This window comes from Aquarana catesbeiana, linkage group LG01 (genome assembly GCF_042186555.1).
Source record: "Aquarana catesbeiana isolate 2022-GZ linkage group LG01, ASM4218655v1, whole genome shotgun sequence".
NCBI classification, from domain to species: Eukaryota; Metazoa; Chordata; class Amphibia; order Anura; family Ranidae; genus Aquarana; species Aquarana catesbeiana.
The window spans coordinates 410,911,152-410,931,374 of NC_133324.1; the positions used below are offsets into that span (position 1 = coordinate 410,911,152).

Sequence of the window (20,223 nt, forward strand, 5' to 3'; positions counted from 1 at the left end):
CAGCTTATATACAGTGATAATACTCAAAAAGTTGTATGCAGGTAAAATTGATGTAAATAGATGGGTATATTCGCTTGTGAATCAAAAGCATGGAATGCCTCCTCCACCACTTCCTGCACTTTTGAGCTCCATAGAGAGTTTCAATCAGAGAAAAAGGCTACTGCTGTGCTTCCTCTTTAGAGAACCCAGAATACTTTGCCCAACTGGTGTCATGGGTGCTCCCAGTACTACAGGTGTCCTTGCAATTTTATATAATTAATTAAAGCATATGTAAAACATCTATTTAAAAACTTGGAACCTTGTGCTTTGCCCATACAGGGAAAATAAACAAATAAACATTGCTGCCAGCCCCCACAGCATATTAAACTCACCTTTCCCTAGTTCTGCTTCTGGGAAAATTCAAGTTCATGGGGACCATGGGGCTTTCTTTCCTCACACATGGTAGCACTGATGCTTAGCAATTAGATGCTTAGGCAGAACATCATTACAAGGAATAAGTAGAGAGTCATCATCCTTGTGTGGGCACTAACTAAGACCAACTTAGAGCTAGAGCAGGGCTTCTTCCCCACACTGCCAGCAACAGGGAAGTAAATGGAAAATATGTATAAGCCATTATGGGGTCATAGTTCATCTTTACAAAAAAGATTGTTCAGGTAAGGGGTGTCTATAGATAAAAACAAACTGTGCAGCTTTGATCCACGTTAATAATACCCTTGCTATAGCTGTAGGCCATTTATGTACCTCCTGAACCATGACTGAAAAACTCCCAGAGAAGGCATCAGCCCATCCTGCATTGTTACTAGGATGTTGCTAAGGCACTACCCACTGTTACTGTTCACCCCCAACATCACAGGAGTAAGCTCTAAAATGCTAAGCTCAAAGTTACTGCATCAGAAGTGAGAAACCACATGTGAGGGTGTTTAAAATAGAGAAAGAACTTGCTTCTGTGATGAACAGTAACAGTCTTAGCAATGTCCTAGCAACATAGCAGGATGGGATGATGTCATCTCTGGGAGTTTTGCAGTCGGGCTTCAGGAGGTACATAAATGACCTACACCTATAGCAAAGGCATTATTTAGCTTCGGTCAAAACTACACTTTTTTTTTTTTCTACAGACACCTCTTACCTGTGTAGGCAGTTTTTTGGTAAAGGTTAACTATGTCTTTAAAGTGAACATGTTGTTTTACCATGAATATGCAACACACAGATTCATCCCAAATAGTTAAGATTAACCATTGGGTTACAAGTATAATAAAATATTTTTGCTACTGAAAGAAAAAGCTTGTTGGAAGTTACAGCACCACAACAAGTGGTTAGATCTTTCAGCTGCAAATACATTTAATCAACTGTGTAGTTTTAGCCTTGCAAATCACTATACTATAGACTTGTCAGTATATAACCATCTACATACATTGGCAATGACCGCCTACTCAGTGCATCAAAGCTCATGATACTATAATAGACAGTAAACAGAATTTCCAGCTAGCAGCATACAGCTATATGGATTATGAACCACAAATCTGTGATATGGCTCAACAATAATAAAGAGAAATAATTATCCTAGATACATTTACTGACATCAGTCATTATGTTATTACACATGCATGATTCAATTCATGCACTCTAGCCATATGTTTAAATCCATATAGGCACAATCATTATTTTGAAATGCTGCATTGCTTAGCATTTCTGTAAAATGCAGTTTTATGCACATGTTGTTTTAAAAAATAAAAAAATACATTTTCAAAAATCTATGTTGTGCTTAAACAAATTAGAGTGCAATCTATGTTGAATCGTTTCCCAGAAAGCTGTAATTTGCTTACATATTAGCTATTAATTTCCAGAATATAACTTTCAGTTCATGTCTGTTATCATGTGGCTGGAATGATGTTTGCCCATAAAAGCTATTTATTCATGCAATACCCAGACAAAGCAGGAACCTTTCATTTTCCACAGACATTTTAAAATATATAACTGCTGGAAAGTTCATGCTCCAGTACTTTCTGTAATAATCTCAGAGAGGAAGGTCTATCAATTGCAGAGCATCTCTGAACAGGAAATGAGGAAATTGGTACCACTCTTCACATTTGCTAGAGTCACACACCATTCAGATATTATTCAATACACTGCTAATTACATTCTTAGGTATTACAAGTGGAGAAATTGAAGGTTAATGCAAGTCATATCTAAGGTAATTAGAAGTAACACAAGGCAGGTTTTAATCTATAAAGCTAGGAGATTTAATGAAACATTATGCATAGTATCACCAGTCAAGGAAGCTATAGGAATTATACTCACTGGAGCTATTTTAAGCAGTTACACATGGTTGGAGAGCCTTGAGCAGACTCAGAACATGCTTGTGAGATTATATGTCCTACTTGGACTAGGAAAGTTCTGGAATCTTCCAGAGGGAATTAAGCCCAGTACCTGGTAGTCTGGATTTGCCTGCTCAGTTTGCTTGCCAAGAGCTCTACTAGGACAATCACAACAAATAAAAATTGAAGATAAAGCAAGATTTATGATATGCTAATTAAGTTTAAGGTATATGTAAAGCCATTTTCTGGGACAGAGAATGGTAGGGTTACAAACTGTCTGTCTGTCTTTTTTTTTGCCACCTATGTCCCATTATTGAGGCAATTTATTAAACATCCTAATAGAGACACAACAGGAAGTGAGAGAAAATCTCAGCAAAGTGAGGGTATTCCTCTTTTAGAAAACTGTTACTACAAGTACCCCAATTAAAAGATCTCCCCTCTATTTCTGTTTCAGGAACAATTTAAAGTTTAGAATCTCCCCTGTGTGGACACAGGCAGCATTAAAACCTAGGAGAAACTAGGTATACTCACTCTTCCACTGTATTTATGGAGGAGCAACATAGCCACCCTTGGACAGCAACATTGTCCACCATGGAAAGGGTAGGGATAGATGGACTGGTAGATTTAGATGGACCTTACTGAAGTGAATAACACTTTAAAGTCTAACTCCAGCTATAATTTTTTTTTAACAGTTACAGCAACAGTTTATTTCTCCCTTTGAGATAAAGGTTTTAACTATGGTAATAAAGGTCAACCATAGAAAGCACCATGTCAATGTTAAATGGTTTTTGACTTAAACGATTTATAACTTCCATTTTTGCTGGACAGCTTGGTCTAATTAAAGCCTGGTACACGCGATGAGAATATCAGAAGATCTGGTATCGTACGAGAAAAATGTTAGGCTACTTTCACACTGAGGTGCTTAACAAGCGCTATAGCGCTAAAAATAGCGCCTGCAAAACGCCTGTAAAGTGCCTCTCCTCTCACTCCAGTGTGAAAGCCTGAGGGCTTTTCACACTGGAGCGGTGCACTGGCAGGACGCTCAAAAGAGTCCTGCAAGCAGCACCTTAGAGGCGCTGTAGGAGCGGTGTATACACCACTCCTAATGTGCCCCTGCCCATTAAATTCAATGGGCAGCTCCGCCAAAGTGCCGGCAAAGCACCGCTGCAGGTTTTAACCCTTTGTTGTCCATTAGCAGGGTTAAAAGCACCCCGCTAGTGGCCAAAAAGGTAAAGTGCCGCCATTTTTAGTGGCGCTTTACCACCGACGCCCACCTGCCCCAATGTGAAAATGCCCTTAGTGTTTGTCCCTACAGATAATTTCGGATGAAAGCTGCGTACCAACGATCACATTATCGTACAATGCTTTCGAAAGCGGTATTTTTGTATGATTTTCTGATCATGTGTACGAGCCTTTGGGAAGTAGAAGCATAATAGACTTACTGGCAAGATCAACAGATATAATAAAACTATGATACAAAGGGAACTCAGAAAAAAATCCTATGTTAATGCTGTTGACAGACTGTATCATATATTTCATTTTTAATTTTGCCCATTAAGAAAAAAGTAAATGTGGCACTACCTAAAAATAGCTGATACACCTAGTGCTCACAATAATTAATATTGGCATAAATCAGTAAGGCTACTTTCACACTGAGTCACTTTATAGGCGCTATAGCGCTAAAAATAGAGCCTGTAAAGTGCCTCTTCTGTCACTCCACTCTGCTTTTACACTGGAGCGGTGTGCTTGCAGGACGTTAAAAAAAGTCATGCGAACAGCATCTTTGAGGCGCTTTAGGAGTGGTGTGTAGAGTGCTAGAGCCAAAGTGCCGCTATGACAGCGGTAAAGAGCCACTAAAACTAGTGGCGCTTTACCGCCAACGCCCGCACCGCCCCAGTGTGAAAGGGGTCTTAATTACCTCAAAATTGCCTCATTCATCAAGGTGCTGCTAGACCCTTGTGGTCTCTGCTTGAGGTGAGCTGCTAGAATTCACTGGGTGAACTCTGAATAGTGAAAAGAATTGTAACCACATTATCCTGGATGGGAAAAGGAGTGTGTTCACAAAACTTTATTAACTGACTTTATTTGCATCGTGGCTTTTTTCCTATTACTCCACATTCCTTCAATAATTTTTCTTCTTCATGTGCACTCTGGATTGGATTGTTATTCTGCATGTTTTTTTATTGGACTACATTATTATGTATAAGGACACTTTTGTTTTTTATTATGTCTCACTCACTGAAGTGATGTGTTGATTATTATTATTTGTTATAATTATTTTTTTTTTCTGCGGCACAGGTTATTTGTTATTTTAAATATATTCTGCATTGTTACCCCTTTATGCCAATATTAATTACTGTGAGCACTAGGTGTGTCAGCTATTTCTTTTTAAATATAAAAACTTGATATTTAGCAATGCATTTTACACTATGATATTCCTAAATCAAGTTAACAAAAAAACAATGTCAGCAATCTGTACTGTACAAGAAACCTGCTTCTTCCAAATTTCATTATCCAGTCTTCTAGCCCCCAAAATCATAGTACTCCCTCTGTCCCATGAATCTCTGTCCTGCACATACAGTACACACATAAACAAATATATATATATATCCACAAAGGCTAAAGGAGATTGCGCAAACCTTAAACACATTATTAAATAATCATACAAAACACATAAACATGTGAGTGAATCGGTCAATGTGAATCAATTTAAATTGTGTTGAAAAGTCCCAAACACATAAAATAAACTTGAAATGAAGTAATAATGAATGCAACTTCTGATGTAGCACCCAAAAATCTGCAATGGCAACTGGTCAGTACTTTATATCCCAGAGGAGAAGTAAACTAAAAAGCCAGATGGCCTCTTACTGGACAAGATGGACCCCAAGTTCTAGGGATCAAACTTGCCTGGTATGCACAGTAATCAGCTGTGATGTTCCACCTGGTCCGCTAAAAAGCACTAGCCACTCTCCTCCGCTAAAGACAATGAGACGTTTAGTAAGTTTCCAACCTTCCAGTCACTCTGCCTGATGCTCCTCCAGTAAGTATAAAGGATTTAGAAAAAAAGCAACTTCATGGTGCAGTAAAAAATGGAAGTTTATTCCAAAATTTTGCATACGCACAGTGAGGAAATACAGTACAGACACAGCCGCAAGCTTTCAGACTGCCAGCTGGTGCATGGTGACATCACAAGATTCTCTCCAACCAATGCGTTTCCCTGTAACAAGCATTCCCTGTAACAAGTCGATGCTTGTTACAGGGAAATGCATCAGTAGGAGAGAATCTTGTGATGTCACCACGCACCAGCTGGCAGTCTGAAAGCTTACGGCTGAGTCTGTACCATATTTCTTCACTGTGCTTATGCAAAATTTTGGAATAAACTACCATTTTTTACTGCACCATGAAGTTCGTTTTTTTCTAAATCCTTTATACTCACTGGAGGAGCATCAGGCAGACTGACTGGAAGGTTGGAAGCTTACTAAACATCTCGCTGTCTTTGGCGGAGGAGAGTGGCTAGTGCTTGTAGCGGACCAGATGGAACATCACAGCTGATTACTGTGCATACCAGGCAAGTTTGATCGATATAACTTTGGGTCCATCCTGTGTGGTAAGAGGCCATCTGTTTTTTTAGCTTACTTCTCCGCTGGGATATAAAGTACCGACCAGTTGCCATTGCAGATTTTTGGGTGCTGCATCGGAAGTTGCATTCATTATTACTTCACTTCAAGTTTATTTTATGTGTTTGGGACTTTTTAACACAATATTAATTGATTCACATTGACTGATTCACTCACATGTTTATGTGTTTTGTATGATTATTCAATAATGTGTTTAGGGTTTGCGCAATCTCCTTTTTTCATTATATGTTTGTGAATTGAGTATTTAATTTTCGGAGGTAGCAGCATTCACATACACATGTACCTTTATCATTTTTTTCACTTTTTTGTATCACATATAATATTGTATCACATACAATATTGATCACATTATCAGTTTGGTAAGCCTAGAATAATTAAACTATATATCCACAAAGGCTATCACAATACTTTTTTATAATTACACAAAGTGCACTTGTGTATGTAGTTCTTTAATCTAACAAGATAATCATATTTCTATAAAAAAAAAACTACTTTGGCACTGCAACTGGCAATATTTTGTAGCTCATATGCTGTCTACTCATTACAAGAAATAATATCAGAAAAAAATGGAGCTTGCTTTGATTGAATTGCTTTGCTGAAATACAAGCATGAGAAAAAGTACATTTCATTGTTATACAAATTAAAAAAAAAAAAAATGTGCAAGACCAGTTTTATAATTTGAGATCCTTTGTAAAGACTCATCACCTCTGATTAATCGGTTTTGCATATGTTGATGATGTTAATAAAGGCACACTTCAAGTAGTCACAGTGCCATTGTAAGCTAATATGTGATCCATTTCAAAGAGTACAGCATACAAATGTTTTCCAAAATGAGCACATCACAAACATTTAACCAGTCATCTTCTAAAGAATATGCACTATAAAGACTACCTGCAATTGCACTCTTTTTATTATTTTAAGAGCTTACCATTATTATGTAATTACATTAAAACCTAAATGTTATCTAGAAAAAAAGCAATTTCAAAGTGAACTCTATACACTGAAAAGATTTTAGCAATTTTACTGTAGCTTCTTACATGACTGTTTTGAAGAGTGTGATATTTTTCTTGTCAACCTTTTTATCAAACTGATTGCTAAGTTGCTAGGTCAGCCTTAAAGGCTAAGTTCACCTTTTTGTTTATAAATTCCAGCTCCCCTATGTACCAATAAACCATGTGTACCCAATGTACTTCTTTTGCAGACAAAAAGCTTCTGTCTTTTAGGACGCACCTTACCTCAAACCTCCAGTGTGTTCCATAAATAACTCTTCCATTACTTCAGCTCTATCCTCTATCCATGTGGTATTTGGGACAGAAAAACCAGAAGAAGGAAGTAGTTTACCAGCTGACCTCATTAACACACACCCTGCGCCTGTTCTCCCCCTCTAGGAGATTGCTCCTGCACACCTCTGTACTCAAATGCAATCATTATCAGTCTATAAACCATTATCTATTCTCACTAAATACACAGCCAGGTTCTTCCTAGTTTTATATGTTACCGTCCTCTTGCATAGATCGTACATTTGCCAGAGTATGCAGAACTGAGTGATAACAGTCTATGTGGAACAAAACTATAGTATTGAAAACAGGAGAAGTGTGTCCCTGGAAGTCTGTAAAGCTCACCATACACTATACAATTTGATTGTAAAAACCCCATTAGATCAACCATCAACTATGTAATGCAAGGGCCTGCCTAACTGGATACAGACTGATTGGATAGATAGGTATGTCCTCCTATTATATGGTTTTGGTACAGGAGATTGTACAATCAGATCGTATGGTGTATGGCCATCATTATACACTTAAAATGAGATAGTCGCACTTTTGATGCCATTAATTGTTAATGGCACCCCAAACACATAAACAAACACTCATTTTGCCACATGAAAAAACTAGGGATAAACACAGCAAAACACGCAGTAAAAAAAAAGTGCAAACCACAACAAAATATCCCATGAGCTACTTTGCAATGGGCAAGCGCACCAAGAATTGTGTTAAAAACCGTGCCACGCTCTGCTCTAAAAAAAAGTTTTGAAGCTTCTTTGGGGCATATGTATGGCAGCTCTATTAAAGTGAATAGGCTGCCCTGTCTGTGACGAGCGTAAACGTTCCAAAACGCCCCACCCCCATGTGGGAATGTTTCCTGCTTTGTGGAGATGTGAATGGAGCCTGACAGGTGAGTATCTTCATCCACTCCCTCCTTATATATTAGTATAAAGATGGTCATACAATCTCTGCACAATGTCCTTTAGATTTAACACAACTTTGGACCCACCTGAATAATCTATTCAATTTGTATCAAATCAGACAGGCCATTGCACTACATAACTGATGGTAGATCTATAGGAGAGTGTACAATCATGTGATAATGTGTATGGTCACCTTAAGAAAAGATTTAGGAACATGGATGGAAATAAACTAAGAGGTGGTGTAGTAATGAGGGAGGTGTGCTCCAGAGTGGTAATACACACCTATTCTGTGATGCACTAAGACAGTGTATGATGGGATATGACACAAAGGAAGTGATGGAAGCAGAAGGAATTTTTTAGAAATTCAAACAGAAAGGTGAAGATTGAAATCTTCCATGGACAAGGTAAGCAAGAGATAAAGACACTGGAATGGCTTGAGCCAAAAAACATTAGAAAAGGCTTCTATTTATTATGAATAGTAAAATTCTGCTTGAAAAGGTGAACTTAGCCTTTAATCGCTATCTAATTTATCTAAGAGGTCTGTTAGGCCATATCATCAAAATGCCTATTGCAGGGGATCCCAATAGTTTTACTTTAAAGTGAAGCTCAACCCAAAAAGAGGAAGTTACACTTTAAGCACTCCTCCTCCACCTATGTTTTGACAGGTCCTGCTTCCACTTCTGCTCGGACTGTCTAGGTGATCCGAGCAGAAGTTCTCCTTTCCCCTTCCTTTCCTGAAATTTTCTGGGACATGTCACAGGCCCCAGAAGATTGCCCGACCATTCAGGAGGTGCAGCCACATCGCGCATGCTTAGTGCGCACCCGGCTGTGAAGCCGCAAGCTGTTACAGCCGGTTGCCCACAGTTGTAATGCCAGCACCAGGGAGAGTTAGAGAATCGATTGTCCGGGTGGCCACAACGCTGCATCTTGGGACAGGTTGATTGTGCACTTATTAAAAGTCAGCAGCTACAAAAGGTGACTTTTAATAAACACAAAAATGACTGGAACTCCGCTTTAAGCTGTGTTCAGATTTTAGGTAAAGCCAAAGGTTAATTAAGCAACTGAGATTTCGGGGGTTGTGGTAAACAGTGTACACACCCACAGGTTGCTGTATTGTAAGGATGTGACAATTTAACTTTTTGACAGTGCCCAAAATAAAATCACAAGGTACAATTTTTGGAAATCATAGATGTTTGCAAATGTAATTTAAACTGCATGCATTTACAAGTTTGTATGTCAATTATGGAGCTTTTTGTAAGTAAACCTTTACTAATTCACCCTTTATATTTTCTTTAGGGATCTACATTATATTTTACCATAATAGATAGTTCAGTATGAATTTAACACTACTCACCATTTCAGTGTTTTCTATGACAGCTAGCACAAAGAACACATATTCTTGTCCATTTTGCAGTGGCTTATTCTCAAAGCCGCCATAGTGTTTCTGATCACCCAGGGTAAACTCAGTTGGAAGAATATCAAAGTGAGCTGCGATGTAGGGTTTTGAGTCAGCTTCTCTCTTGAAACGAATACTTCTTCGCCTCCGTGAAATGTCTTTCAGCAGCTGAAAGCAGTCAAGGAAACAGGAATATTACATACAAAGTTAAGATACAGTATTGTCCTTCTGCGCATCCACCCTTTGAGGTATATCCCTTATATCCACTATCCACAGAAATGGATGAACAGTAAGGCAGATCACTTCTTAACAGGCTTACCTGGCAAGATCAATGCCCCAATGTGGTAGCATAATGCCAGATAGGAAAATAAATAACTGTGCAAAAACAAAAGACATCAGGGGCATCACTATGGATTAAACATGAGACCTTGAAATTAATTAAAAAAGTGATTCACTCACAAGGGTTTAATGAAAAACATGCCTATCATTTCCTTTACATGTTGCTATGGGATAGAGTAATCTGCCATTCAGCACAAGGACAATCATCACAACTGGTCTGGTAAAGCATGTGAAAACTGCAGTGTATTAAAAGAGAACAATGTATGTAGTGAACAATGGTTGTGCCCATTTATTTTCAGAGGTAGAAGTGCATGTAAGTGAATGTAGAACTAGCAGCCTGCTGTGGCCAGTGTACAGTCTGTGATCAAGGAATTGTTTTTTCCAGCAGAGTAGGTCATTCAAGTGTTGACCTGCCAAAAGATGGCATGGATAGGTGTCCTCTCAGCTGCGGAACAAGCACAGTGTCTGTTTTGGGATCACTCTTTTTCAAGTCTCTTTTGGACTAAAAAAACATATCTAATGTTTGGGGGTTATGAGTGATTTTCTAGCAAAAAAAAAATTTACATGTAGAAGAGGAGTGCCAGAATAGGCCCAGTATGGAAGTGGTTAATACTAAAGGTAGTAAATGATCTGCCTTCCATCTGGCCCTCACTCTAAGCATCTAAGAACACAAGCAAGCATAAGCAAAGAGCAACTAAGATCTATTCTCCCTGTATAGATCGAATGTGGGGAAAAAAAGAAAACTGAACAAACAGTATATGCTTTTTTAAAACATAACAGATATTTAAGACAACCCAAAAATCTAATTCTAAGGGAGAAAAAAATTGTGCCAGCTAACTGGATGAACTGTTTCTTGCCCACAACCCTAGTATAGACAATAAACAAAAAAGTATTCCTCAAAATTTGGGATTTTAACAGACCAGAAACAGTGAATGGTATGATATAATATAAAAGTACAAAGTTTATTTGTGAAAAATCTGATAAAATGGATCAATAAAAACAAACACATAGCATATATGACAGCATTGAAACAAACCAAGAGATAACCTATTGGTAAACTGCCTATAGATGCAGGACAGCAGAAAATCCAACTTGTTTCAACAGAAATAATGGAGGTCTTAGTCAGGGACAAAAGGTTATGCAGTTCCAGATTTTTTCAAAGTGAATCCTATGTGCTGATGATTCAGGGACTGGAAGTCATAGCTCAAGAGCAAAAGAAAAAGCAGCTAAGAGTGCCAACAGGAAAGAAAGGACGCCGTCAAACGGGGCCCCAATTTCAGACCGGAAGAACCCAAAAGGGACCAGAGCAAATGAAGGACCAGTAACTCTTGGTAATGGCTCCAGAAATCTTAATTACACAGAGTACATGGGGTCACTGAGTGTAAGGGTAGTATAGTGCATCGATATAGCCAAAAGCAGATATATATTTGGATTGTAAGTGTTTTTGCTGAATGCAAAGTGCAACAAGCATCAAGACTAGGGAGAGGACCGAATATGAAGCATTGTGGGAGATGCCACTCGCATACTGCACTGCTGAATTACAAGATATGATAGAACGCTACAGTCTGATGTAAGATGTCTCTACCTGGATTGGCATAGTACTTGTAACCGATGCTCCATCTTCAGTCCTCTCCCTAGTTTTGATGCTTGTTGCACTTTGCATTCTGCAAAAACACTTACAATCCAAATTTATATCTGCTTTTGGCCTTTTTGTCCCTGAAGAAGACCACCATTATTTCTGTTGAAACACGTTAGATTTTCTGCTGTCTTACATCCATAGGCAGTTGACCTTGGTTTGTTTAAATGCTGTCATATATGCTATGTGTTTGTTTTTATTGATCCATGTTATCAGATTTTTCACAAATAAATGTTGTACTTTTATATTATATCATACCATTCACTGTTTCTGGTCCGTTAAAATCCCCACTTTTGAGGAACCCTTTTTTGTTCATTAATTCTATGGAGTTACATAGGGGTTGATTTTCTAAAGGCAAATAGACTGTGTACATTGCAAAGTGCAGTTGCACTCTACAAGTGCATTTGCTCTAAAATGTAGTAAATGAGGTAAAGCTTCACTTTTGCAAAGAGTACCCAATCACGTGCAAGGAAAAAAAAAAAAAAACAGCATTTTGGTTTCACATGATTGGATGATGGAAGTCAGCAGAGCTTCTGCCCATTTACTAAGCTCTGGAGCAACTGCACTTGCAGAGTGCAACTGTACTTTGCAAAGTACACAGTCTATTTGCCTTTAGTAAATCAACCCCTTAGTGTTAGGACTGGTAACTATGTGCCAGCACCAGACAGTCTAGTGGCTCTCATCCTTTAAACTATACAGTACATTTGAAGCCCAACTCGAGGAAAATATAAAATTAATTGCTTGTTTTGCCTAAGAGAGAGGAGAAACACTTGTAGCCCCACTGCAAGGGATACTTTTTTAGTTGCTTGGAGTTGGGTCTTAAAGACAAGCAGGGAAAGTGTCAAACATAAAAATTGAACAGGAAAAGTGTTAAACAGAAAATGTAATTTTAAAGGGAAATATTTAAACAGGAAAAATATAATTGTAATACCCAAATAATTCTGAATATAAAAACCAAATAAAAAAGATCTTTTGATTTAACTTATAATATAGTGATAACTCTCCTCCATGATATAAATAATGTATTCAAATTAATGCAGTTGAGAGGTTAATTGAGGGTCAAGGAACTGATCTCTAGGTAAATCAACTGCAATCTACTGACTGCCAAGAAGGAAACAGAATAGTAAATGGTACATTTTTCTGAAGAGAATAAAGGAACAACTGAGACATCTTAACAGTGTTAAAGTAGTACTAAAGGCATTTTTCTAAAAAACAACTCAACATTAAAGGGGGGGGGGGTCTTGGGAGAGACAATAACAGAAACTTTAATTTTTTGGGTATAGATCTGTTTTAATCATTCTTTAGTCCAGGAAAGTAAACACTTCCTTACTAAAGATTTTAAAACACTTAAGTTTTCCCTAAATGTACTTTAGCATCCTCCGACTTCCTTTGCACCACTTCCCTGAACTTCCTGTTAGGTAGTGCATACACCTTACATTATTACTCTCTACCATAGTATATTCTTCAGGACTACATTTTCCATTATGCCAAGCGCAAGTGTGCATATGCCTCCCAATTACTGATAAAAGTTTGTAGGGATGCAGTCTGCACAAACACAAAAGCAGACCATCATAGGGTAGACATGCCTCTGCTCTTCCTTGCTTTTAAAGTGACAGCTATGCCTCCGGAGCCATTGCCAGTCATTTTCCTTTGGAAGAGGAGCAGAGCTGTTTCTTTGGGATTTGTTGTCCTCTCAGGTTGTGTATGTGTGTCAGTGCACAAAGCATACCAACGCCACTTTGTAGTCTGATGCTGGGAATGTGCACGCAAAGATAAGACCCTGCAAAGAAAAGGGGCCACCCTAACACCGTAAAGTGGGGCCAGCACTAAAGGGATCATTTGGGGCAGGGGAATGGGCTCTTTACAACACTGAAAAGCAGTATATAATATAAGTTGGCATTAGCAGTAAAAATATCAAAAGAAAATGTAGACTTTAATATCACTTTAAGGAACTAAAAAGGTATTTATAGTACTAATGTTATTTATGGTAAAAGAAGAAATATGTTTTCCATTCACAAAATCTTTTATGTGGTAAATGCATGTGGACGATATATATATATATATATATATATATATATATATATATATATATATATAAAGGACTCTGGTTCTTTATTGAGAATCATTTTCATTTTCCAGTCAATGCATATCTTATTTCCTCCACCATTAATTCTACAATGAGGCCTCAGCTCTCAATTATTCTGGTACAAAGTGGGCAGCAACCCATTCTGACCCAAAAATTTCTGAATTAATAAATGTTCTTTATCAAATCATTACACACATTAACGCACCACAAAGTACAGGATGATTAAAATGGTCCTTTGTTATGGGAACCAGCTTCACATACCCATACAATGTAATTTCCACAAAGTTCAATGTGACTCCTTTTTTATTCCTTTGAAACTTTATATTGTAGTAGAAATGTTCAAGGTTATACTGAAGCGTTTGTCTCACAATGTTTCTGGGTATTAAATAGTGTTTGAGATGATGTATGCTTTTAAAAAGACTGTTGATGTACAGTATGTGGGCTGTGAAAAGTCTAGTTCATGGTATAAACAGCTGGTAATGATACTCTGACAATAATAATAATCCAGTATACACAATGCCAGTCTACTGAATAGTAGATATAAATCTTTACACTCTGAACATGGGAAATTCTCCAAAATTGCTTTATAGTTATAAATAGATAGGGAACATTTTTTTAAAGCCTAAACGTATTGGGGGTGAAAGCCAATATGTTTTCCCTGGTGTTGTAAATATATACATTTGAAGTTTGCTGGTGTAGATAAAAGGGTAGATTTACCAAAACTGGAGAGTGCAAAATCTGGTGCAGCTGTGCATGGTAGTCAATTAGCTTCTAACGTCAGCTTGTTCAATTAAGCTTTGACAAAAAAAACCCCTGGAAGCAGATTGGTTTCTATGCAGAGCTGTAACGTCACTTCGCCATGTGGCTACTAGGGGGCGCGCACACACCCCCGCTCGACCCCCGAGCCGATGCGAGTGCCCGGCGGTCAAGATCACCACCGGGCTCCCGCAATCGCCGCTGTCACACAGAGAACGGGGATCTGTGTGTGTAAACACACAGTTTCCGGTTCTCTGAGGGGAGAACAGACAGATCGTATCATAAAAGTATGAACAGCGATCTGTCATCTCCCCTGCACAGTCCCCTCTCCCCTCCAGTTAGAACACACACTAGGGAACACATTAACCCCTTGATCGCCCCCTAGTGTTAACCCCTTCACTGCCAGTGACATTTTTACAGTAATCAATGCATTTTTATAGCATTAATTATTAATGCCAATGGTCCCAAAAATGTGTCAAAATTGTCCGATGCGTCCGCCATAATGTTGCAGTCCCGATAAAAATCGCAGATTGTCGCCATTACTAGTAAAAAAAAAAAATGAATAAAAGTGCCATAAAACTATCCCCTATTTTGCAGAAGCTATAACTTTTGCACAAACCAATTAATATACGCTCAATATACAATCAATATACGCTTATTGCGTTTTTTTTTACCAAAAATATGTAGAAGAATACATATCGGCCTAAACTGAGGAAAAAATTTTTGTTTTTATACATTTTTAGGGGATATTTATTATAGCTAAAAGTAAAAAATAATGCGTTTTTTTCAAAATTGTCACTCTTTTTTTGTTTATAGCGCAAAAAATAAAAACCGCAGAGGTGATCAAATACCACCAAAAGAAAGCTCTATTTGTTGGAAAAAAAGGGACGTCAATTTTGTTTGGGTGCAACATCGCACGACCGCACAATTGTCAGTTAAAGTGACGCAGTGCCGAATCGCAAAAAGTGCTCTGGTCAGGAAGGGGGTAAAATCTCCTGGGGCTGAAGCGGTTAAGCTGTTACAACCGAGTAAGCTTTAGAAAATATTTTTTTTCACACCGAAGGGAGTCAGAAGTGAGTGTAAAATGATATGTGGTTATATATAGATATGTATCGCATGTATTTTAATTCTAGGGTTCTGTACTGTAAGGTGTCGATCTTGTCAAATCTTACTTGTACTTATCTTCACTATAGTTTTCAGTCATCGACGTGTCATCATTGAATAATCAAAGAAAGTGCAGAAGTCAGTGCTGCCTTGTTTCATATCTCATGAACTGCCTGGGAGTGATCAGCTTTATCAAAATCACACAGCATTATCAAGGCACATATGAATAAGATACCTGATAAGTAGGGCTGCTGAAATTAATCGCAGCATCGATGCATCGCGATTCGGGTGTCCCCGATGCGGCATCGATGCATGCGACCCGAAAAATCGATGTCTGGCCCCGCCCCCTCCCGGGAGAGCGCTCCGTACGTAAAGCTGTTACTACTGTGTGTATTTTCCGCTCATGTGACTCTCGGCCGCGCCTCCCTCCTCTGAGTCCCCTGATTTCAGCCCCGCCCACTGACTGGAGCTATCAGGTCAGAAGAGAGGCGGGCGGGGCTGACATCAGGAGAGACGTGAGAGGAGGGAGGCGCGGCCGAGAGTCACATGAGCGGAAAATACACACACTAGTAAAAGCTTTACGTACGGAGCGCTCTCCCGGGAGAATTCCCTGCTCAGGAAAGATGTGACAACCGGCGGAACACCGGCGGCTGGAGTGGAGATCGGGGGGAGATGGTGAGCAGGCAGATCGCCCTGCTCATTACAGGTTGCCACCAGCACCGGCGAAGCAGCATGTAAGTACAGAGGGGGAGGGGGGGCGCTGTGACACAAGTCCATATCATACAATTGTCTTCTATGTGCATTCATCACACCACAACTCTGCATTATTGTCTGTGACCATCTCCTGTGCCATGTCCCCAGTCTGTGACCATCTCCTGTGCCATGTCCCCAGTCTGTGACCATCTCCTGTGCCATGTCCCCAGTCTGTGACCAACTCCTGTGCCATGTCCCCAGTCTGTGACCAACTCCTGTGCCATGTCCCCAGTCTGTGACCATCTCCTGTGCCATGTCCCCAGTCTGTGACCATCTCCTGTAGCATGTCCGCAGTCTCTGATCATCTCCTGTAGCATTGTCCGCAGTCTCTGATCATCTCCTGTAGCATGTCCGCAGTCTCTGATCATCTCCTGTAGCATGTCCGCAGTCTCTGATCATCTCCTGTAGCATGTCCGCAGTCTCTGATCATCTCCTGTAGCATGTCCGCAGTCTCTGATCATCTCCTGTAGCATGTCCGCAGTCTCTGATCATCTCCTGTAGCATGTCTGCAGTCTCTGATCATCTCCTGTAGTCATTTGGGGGCAGTCTGGAGCTCCTCTTTAAGTTGTCTGCACTGATTACACTTTGCTACATGCAAGGAGTGTTGTCTTTTTTTTAAGAACAGATAAAATTTAAAAAATTGAGTTCTTCTGACTACCTAAATTTTTTGGATGAAAACCGCGCGCAGTAATCGTGATGCATCGTTAATCGTGGACCTGATAATCGTAATCGAATCGAATCGTGAGGCCAGTGAAGATGCGCACCCCTACTGATAAGCTTTTGTGAAGTGTTGTTATGGTTACCTTCTATTCGTGTAAATAATAGGATCCTGACAGGCATCATCATCATCTATGTGAAGGTTAACCCGATGCCTGCTATTGCTCCCTGCCTGCTTTATAACATTATAAGATTTTTTTTTTTTTTAACAAAATGTTAATTATTTTAAACTTGTGTATGTTTACATACTGTATATACAGTGCCTTGAAAAAGCAATCATACCCTTTAAAATTTTCCACATTTTGTCATGTTTTAACCAAAAATGTAAATGTATTTTAGTGGGATTGTATGTGATAGACCAACACAAAGTGGCACATAATTGTAAAGTGGAAGGAAAACGATAAATGGTTTTCAAATTTTTTTACAAATAAATATCTGAAAAGTGTGGTGTGCATTTGCATTCAGCCCCCTTTACTCTGATACCCCTAACCAGTGGCATTGGGAGGGGGGCTGAGGGGGGCTGGAGCCCCGAGTGAGCCCCCAAAAAGCCCCGGGTCTCCGGCATTCACAATTGTATTGTTAGCCCCAAGTCCGAGTGGCCGTATGCAAAGAGTCTGCACTCTGCACAGCCAGCGGGGATCAATCCGACTCCTGGATCCTGCAGCACCTATGATGGTCATCACACTGGTCCAATGCTGGGACCACGGGACGTGTGATGTCCATCATAGGCGCCGCCTGGTCCAAGAGGCGGGAACTATGCTGCGGCTGCTACCGAGCACTATGAAATCCGGCGCATGCTCTGTATAAATGGGTGGGCCACGGGCAGCTCTCCTAACCTAACCTGGCTCTGGCTGCCTGGAGCATGGAGCGTGCAGCCTGCTGTCTGACTGGTCATGAATGGGATGGGAACACTACAGGTAAGGCTGAGCTGCAGAGGGTCAAGAGGTCATCTGAAGTCTGACGGGGAAAAGTTAGGTAGGTCAGTGCATGTGTCAGTTAGGTCAGTGCAGGTGTCAGGTAGGTCAGTGCATGTGTCAGGTAGGTCAGTGCATGTGTCAGTTAGGTCAGTGCATGTGTCAAGTAGGTCAGTGCATGTGTCAGTTAGGTCTGTGCATGTATCAGGTAGGTCAGTGCATGTGTCAGGTAGGTCAGTTCAGGTGTCAGTTAGATCAGTGCAGGTGTATGGTAGGTCAGTGCATTTGTCAGGTAGGTCAGTGCAGGTATCAGGTAGATCAGTGCACATGTCCGGTAGGTCAGTTTAGTGGTCAGCATTGATGGGCACTGGTAAGCCAGGCAGCAACCAGCAATTGAGCCTACCCACCTCCCCTGCTGAGCGCTCAACCCCCCCCCCCGCCGGTGCCATGCTTGGACTTCGGGCTTGAGCCCCTGGTCTTTTTCCCACCTAGCAACGCCCCTGCCCCTAACTAAAATCTAGTGGAACTAATTGCCTTCAGAAGTCACCTAATTAGTAAAAACGATCCACCTGTGTGTAATTTAAGCTCAGTATAAATACAGCTGTTCTGTGAAGCCCTCAAAAGTTTGTTAGATAACCTTAGTGAACAATCAGTATCATGAATGCCAAGGAACACACCAGCCAGGTCAGGGATAAAGTTGTGGAGAAGTTTAAAGAAGGGTTAGGTTATAAAAAAATCCCAAGCTTTGAACATCTCACGGAGCACTGTTCAATCCATCATCCAAAAATGGAAAGAATATGGCACAATTGCAAACCTAGCAAGACATGGGCGTCCACCTAAACTGACAGGCCGGGCAAGGAGAGCATTATTCAAAGACGCAGCCAAGAGGCCCATGGTAACTTGGGAGGAGCTGCAGAGATCCACAGCTCAGGTGGGAGAATCTGTCCACAGGACAACTATTAGTTGTGCACTCCACAAATCTGGCCTTTATGGAAGAGTGGCAAGAAAATGTTGATCATTGTTGAAAGACAGCCATAAAAAGTGCAGTTTGCAGTTTGCGAGAAGCCATGTGGGGGACACAGCAAGCATGCGGAAGAAGGTCCTCTGGTCAGATGAGACCAAAATTGATCTTTTTGGCCTGAAAGCGAAACACTATGTGTGACAGAAAACTAACACTGTGCATCACCCTGAACACACTATCCCCATTGTAAAACATGGTGGTGGCAGCATCATGCTGTGGGGCCACTTTTCTTCAGCAGGGACAGGGAAGCTGGTCAGAGTAGATGGGAAGATGGATGGAGCCAAGTACAGGGCAATCTTAGAGGAAAACCTGTTAAGAGTCTGCAAAAGACTTGAAACTGGGGCGGAGGTTCACCTTCCAGCAGGACAACAACCCTAATCATACATCCAGAGCTACAATGGTTTAGATCAAAGCATACTCATGTGTTAGAATGGCCCAGTCAAAGTCCAGGCCTAAATCCAATTGAGAATCTGTGGCAAGACTTGAAAATTGCTGTTCACAGACACTCTCCATCTAATCTGAAAGAACTTGAGCTATTTTGCGAAGAAGAATGGCAAAAATGTCACTCTATAGATGCACATAGCTGGTAGAGACAACCCCAAAAAGATTTACAGCTGTAATTGCAGCGAAAGGTGGTTCTACAAAGTATTGACACAGGGTGGCTGAATACAAATGCATGCCACACTTTTCACATATTTATTTGTAAAACAGTTTGAAAACCATTTATCATTTTACATTCACTTCACAATTATGTGCCACTTTGTGTTGGTCTATCACATAAAATCCCCCAAAAAATAAATTTAGGTTTTTGGTTGTAACGTGATAAAATGTGGAAAATTTCTTTTTTTTTTTTTTTTTTGTTTACAAACTTTTATTAAGTGTAAAAAACATTGGTACAAAAAAGTTGTTTACATATGCCATGGTGTATTCAATACTTGAGAGAAATTTTTAGTAAATGTTAATTAGTATTATAGCTGTAGTATCGTAAAATATCATCTTTATTGTCTTTTTCTGAAAGGTATCACTATTCTGAATTGAAGAAGTGATTGGAGTGATTAAACCATGGGTTCCATTTTTTTATCACATAAATGATACGTATTGTGTACTGTGTGAAATATTTTTTCCATAAAATTTATATTATTAATTCTAGTTTTCAAATGTGTTAGAGGTATCGATGGTGATTTCCAATGATATTTACACCTCTTGAAATTTTCCACATTTTTCTAGAATGGTGTTGTAAAAATGTGGAAAATTTCAAGGGGTGTAAATACTTTTTCAAGGAACTGTACATTGCCTCTTATTGTCAGATGGCAAAAGACACATAAGGAAGGATTCTTACTAGAACTTTGTATTACTATAC

At 39.7% G+C, this 20,223-nt stretch overlaps 1 protein-coding gene across 35 annotated transcripts in view; it reads right to left on the reverse strand.

Moving 5' to 3' along the window:
- Nucleotides 1-20,223, reverse strand: part of PTPRD (protein tyrosine phosphatase receptor type D) — a 2,697,868-nt gene that overhangs the window by 168,946 nt on the left and 2,508,699 nt on the right. For all 35 annotated transcript variants that reach the window (XM_073635233.1, XM_073635225.1, XM_073635219.1 and 32 more), the window contains one exon: nt 9,496-9,705. In XM_073635233.1, coding sequence (XP_073491334.1) covers nt 9,496-9,705 — 210 coding nt within the window. The remainder of the gene's footprint in view (nt 1-9,495; nt 9,706-20,223) is intronic.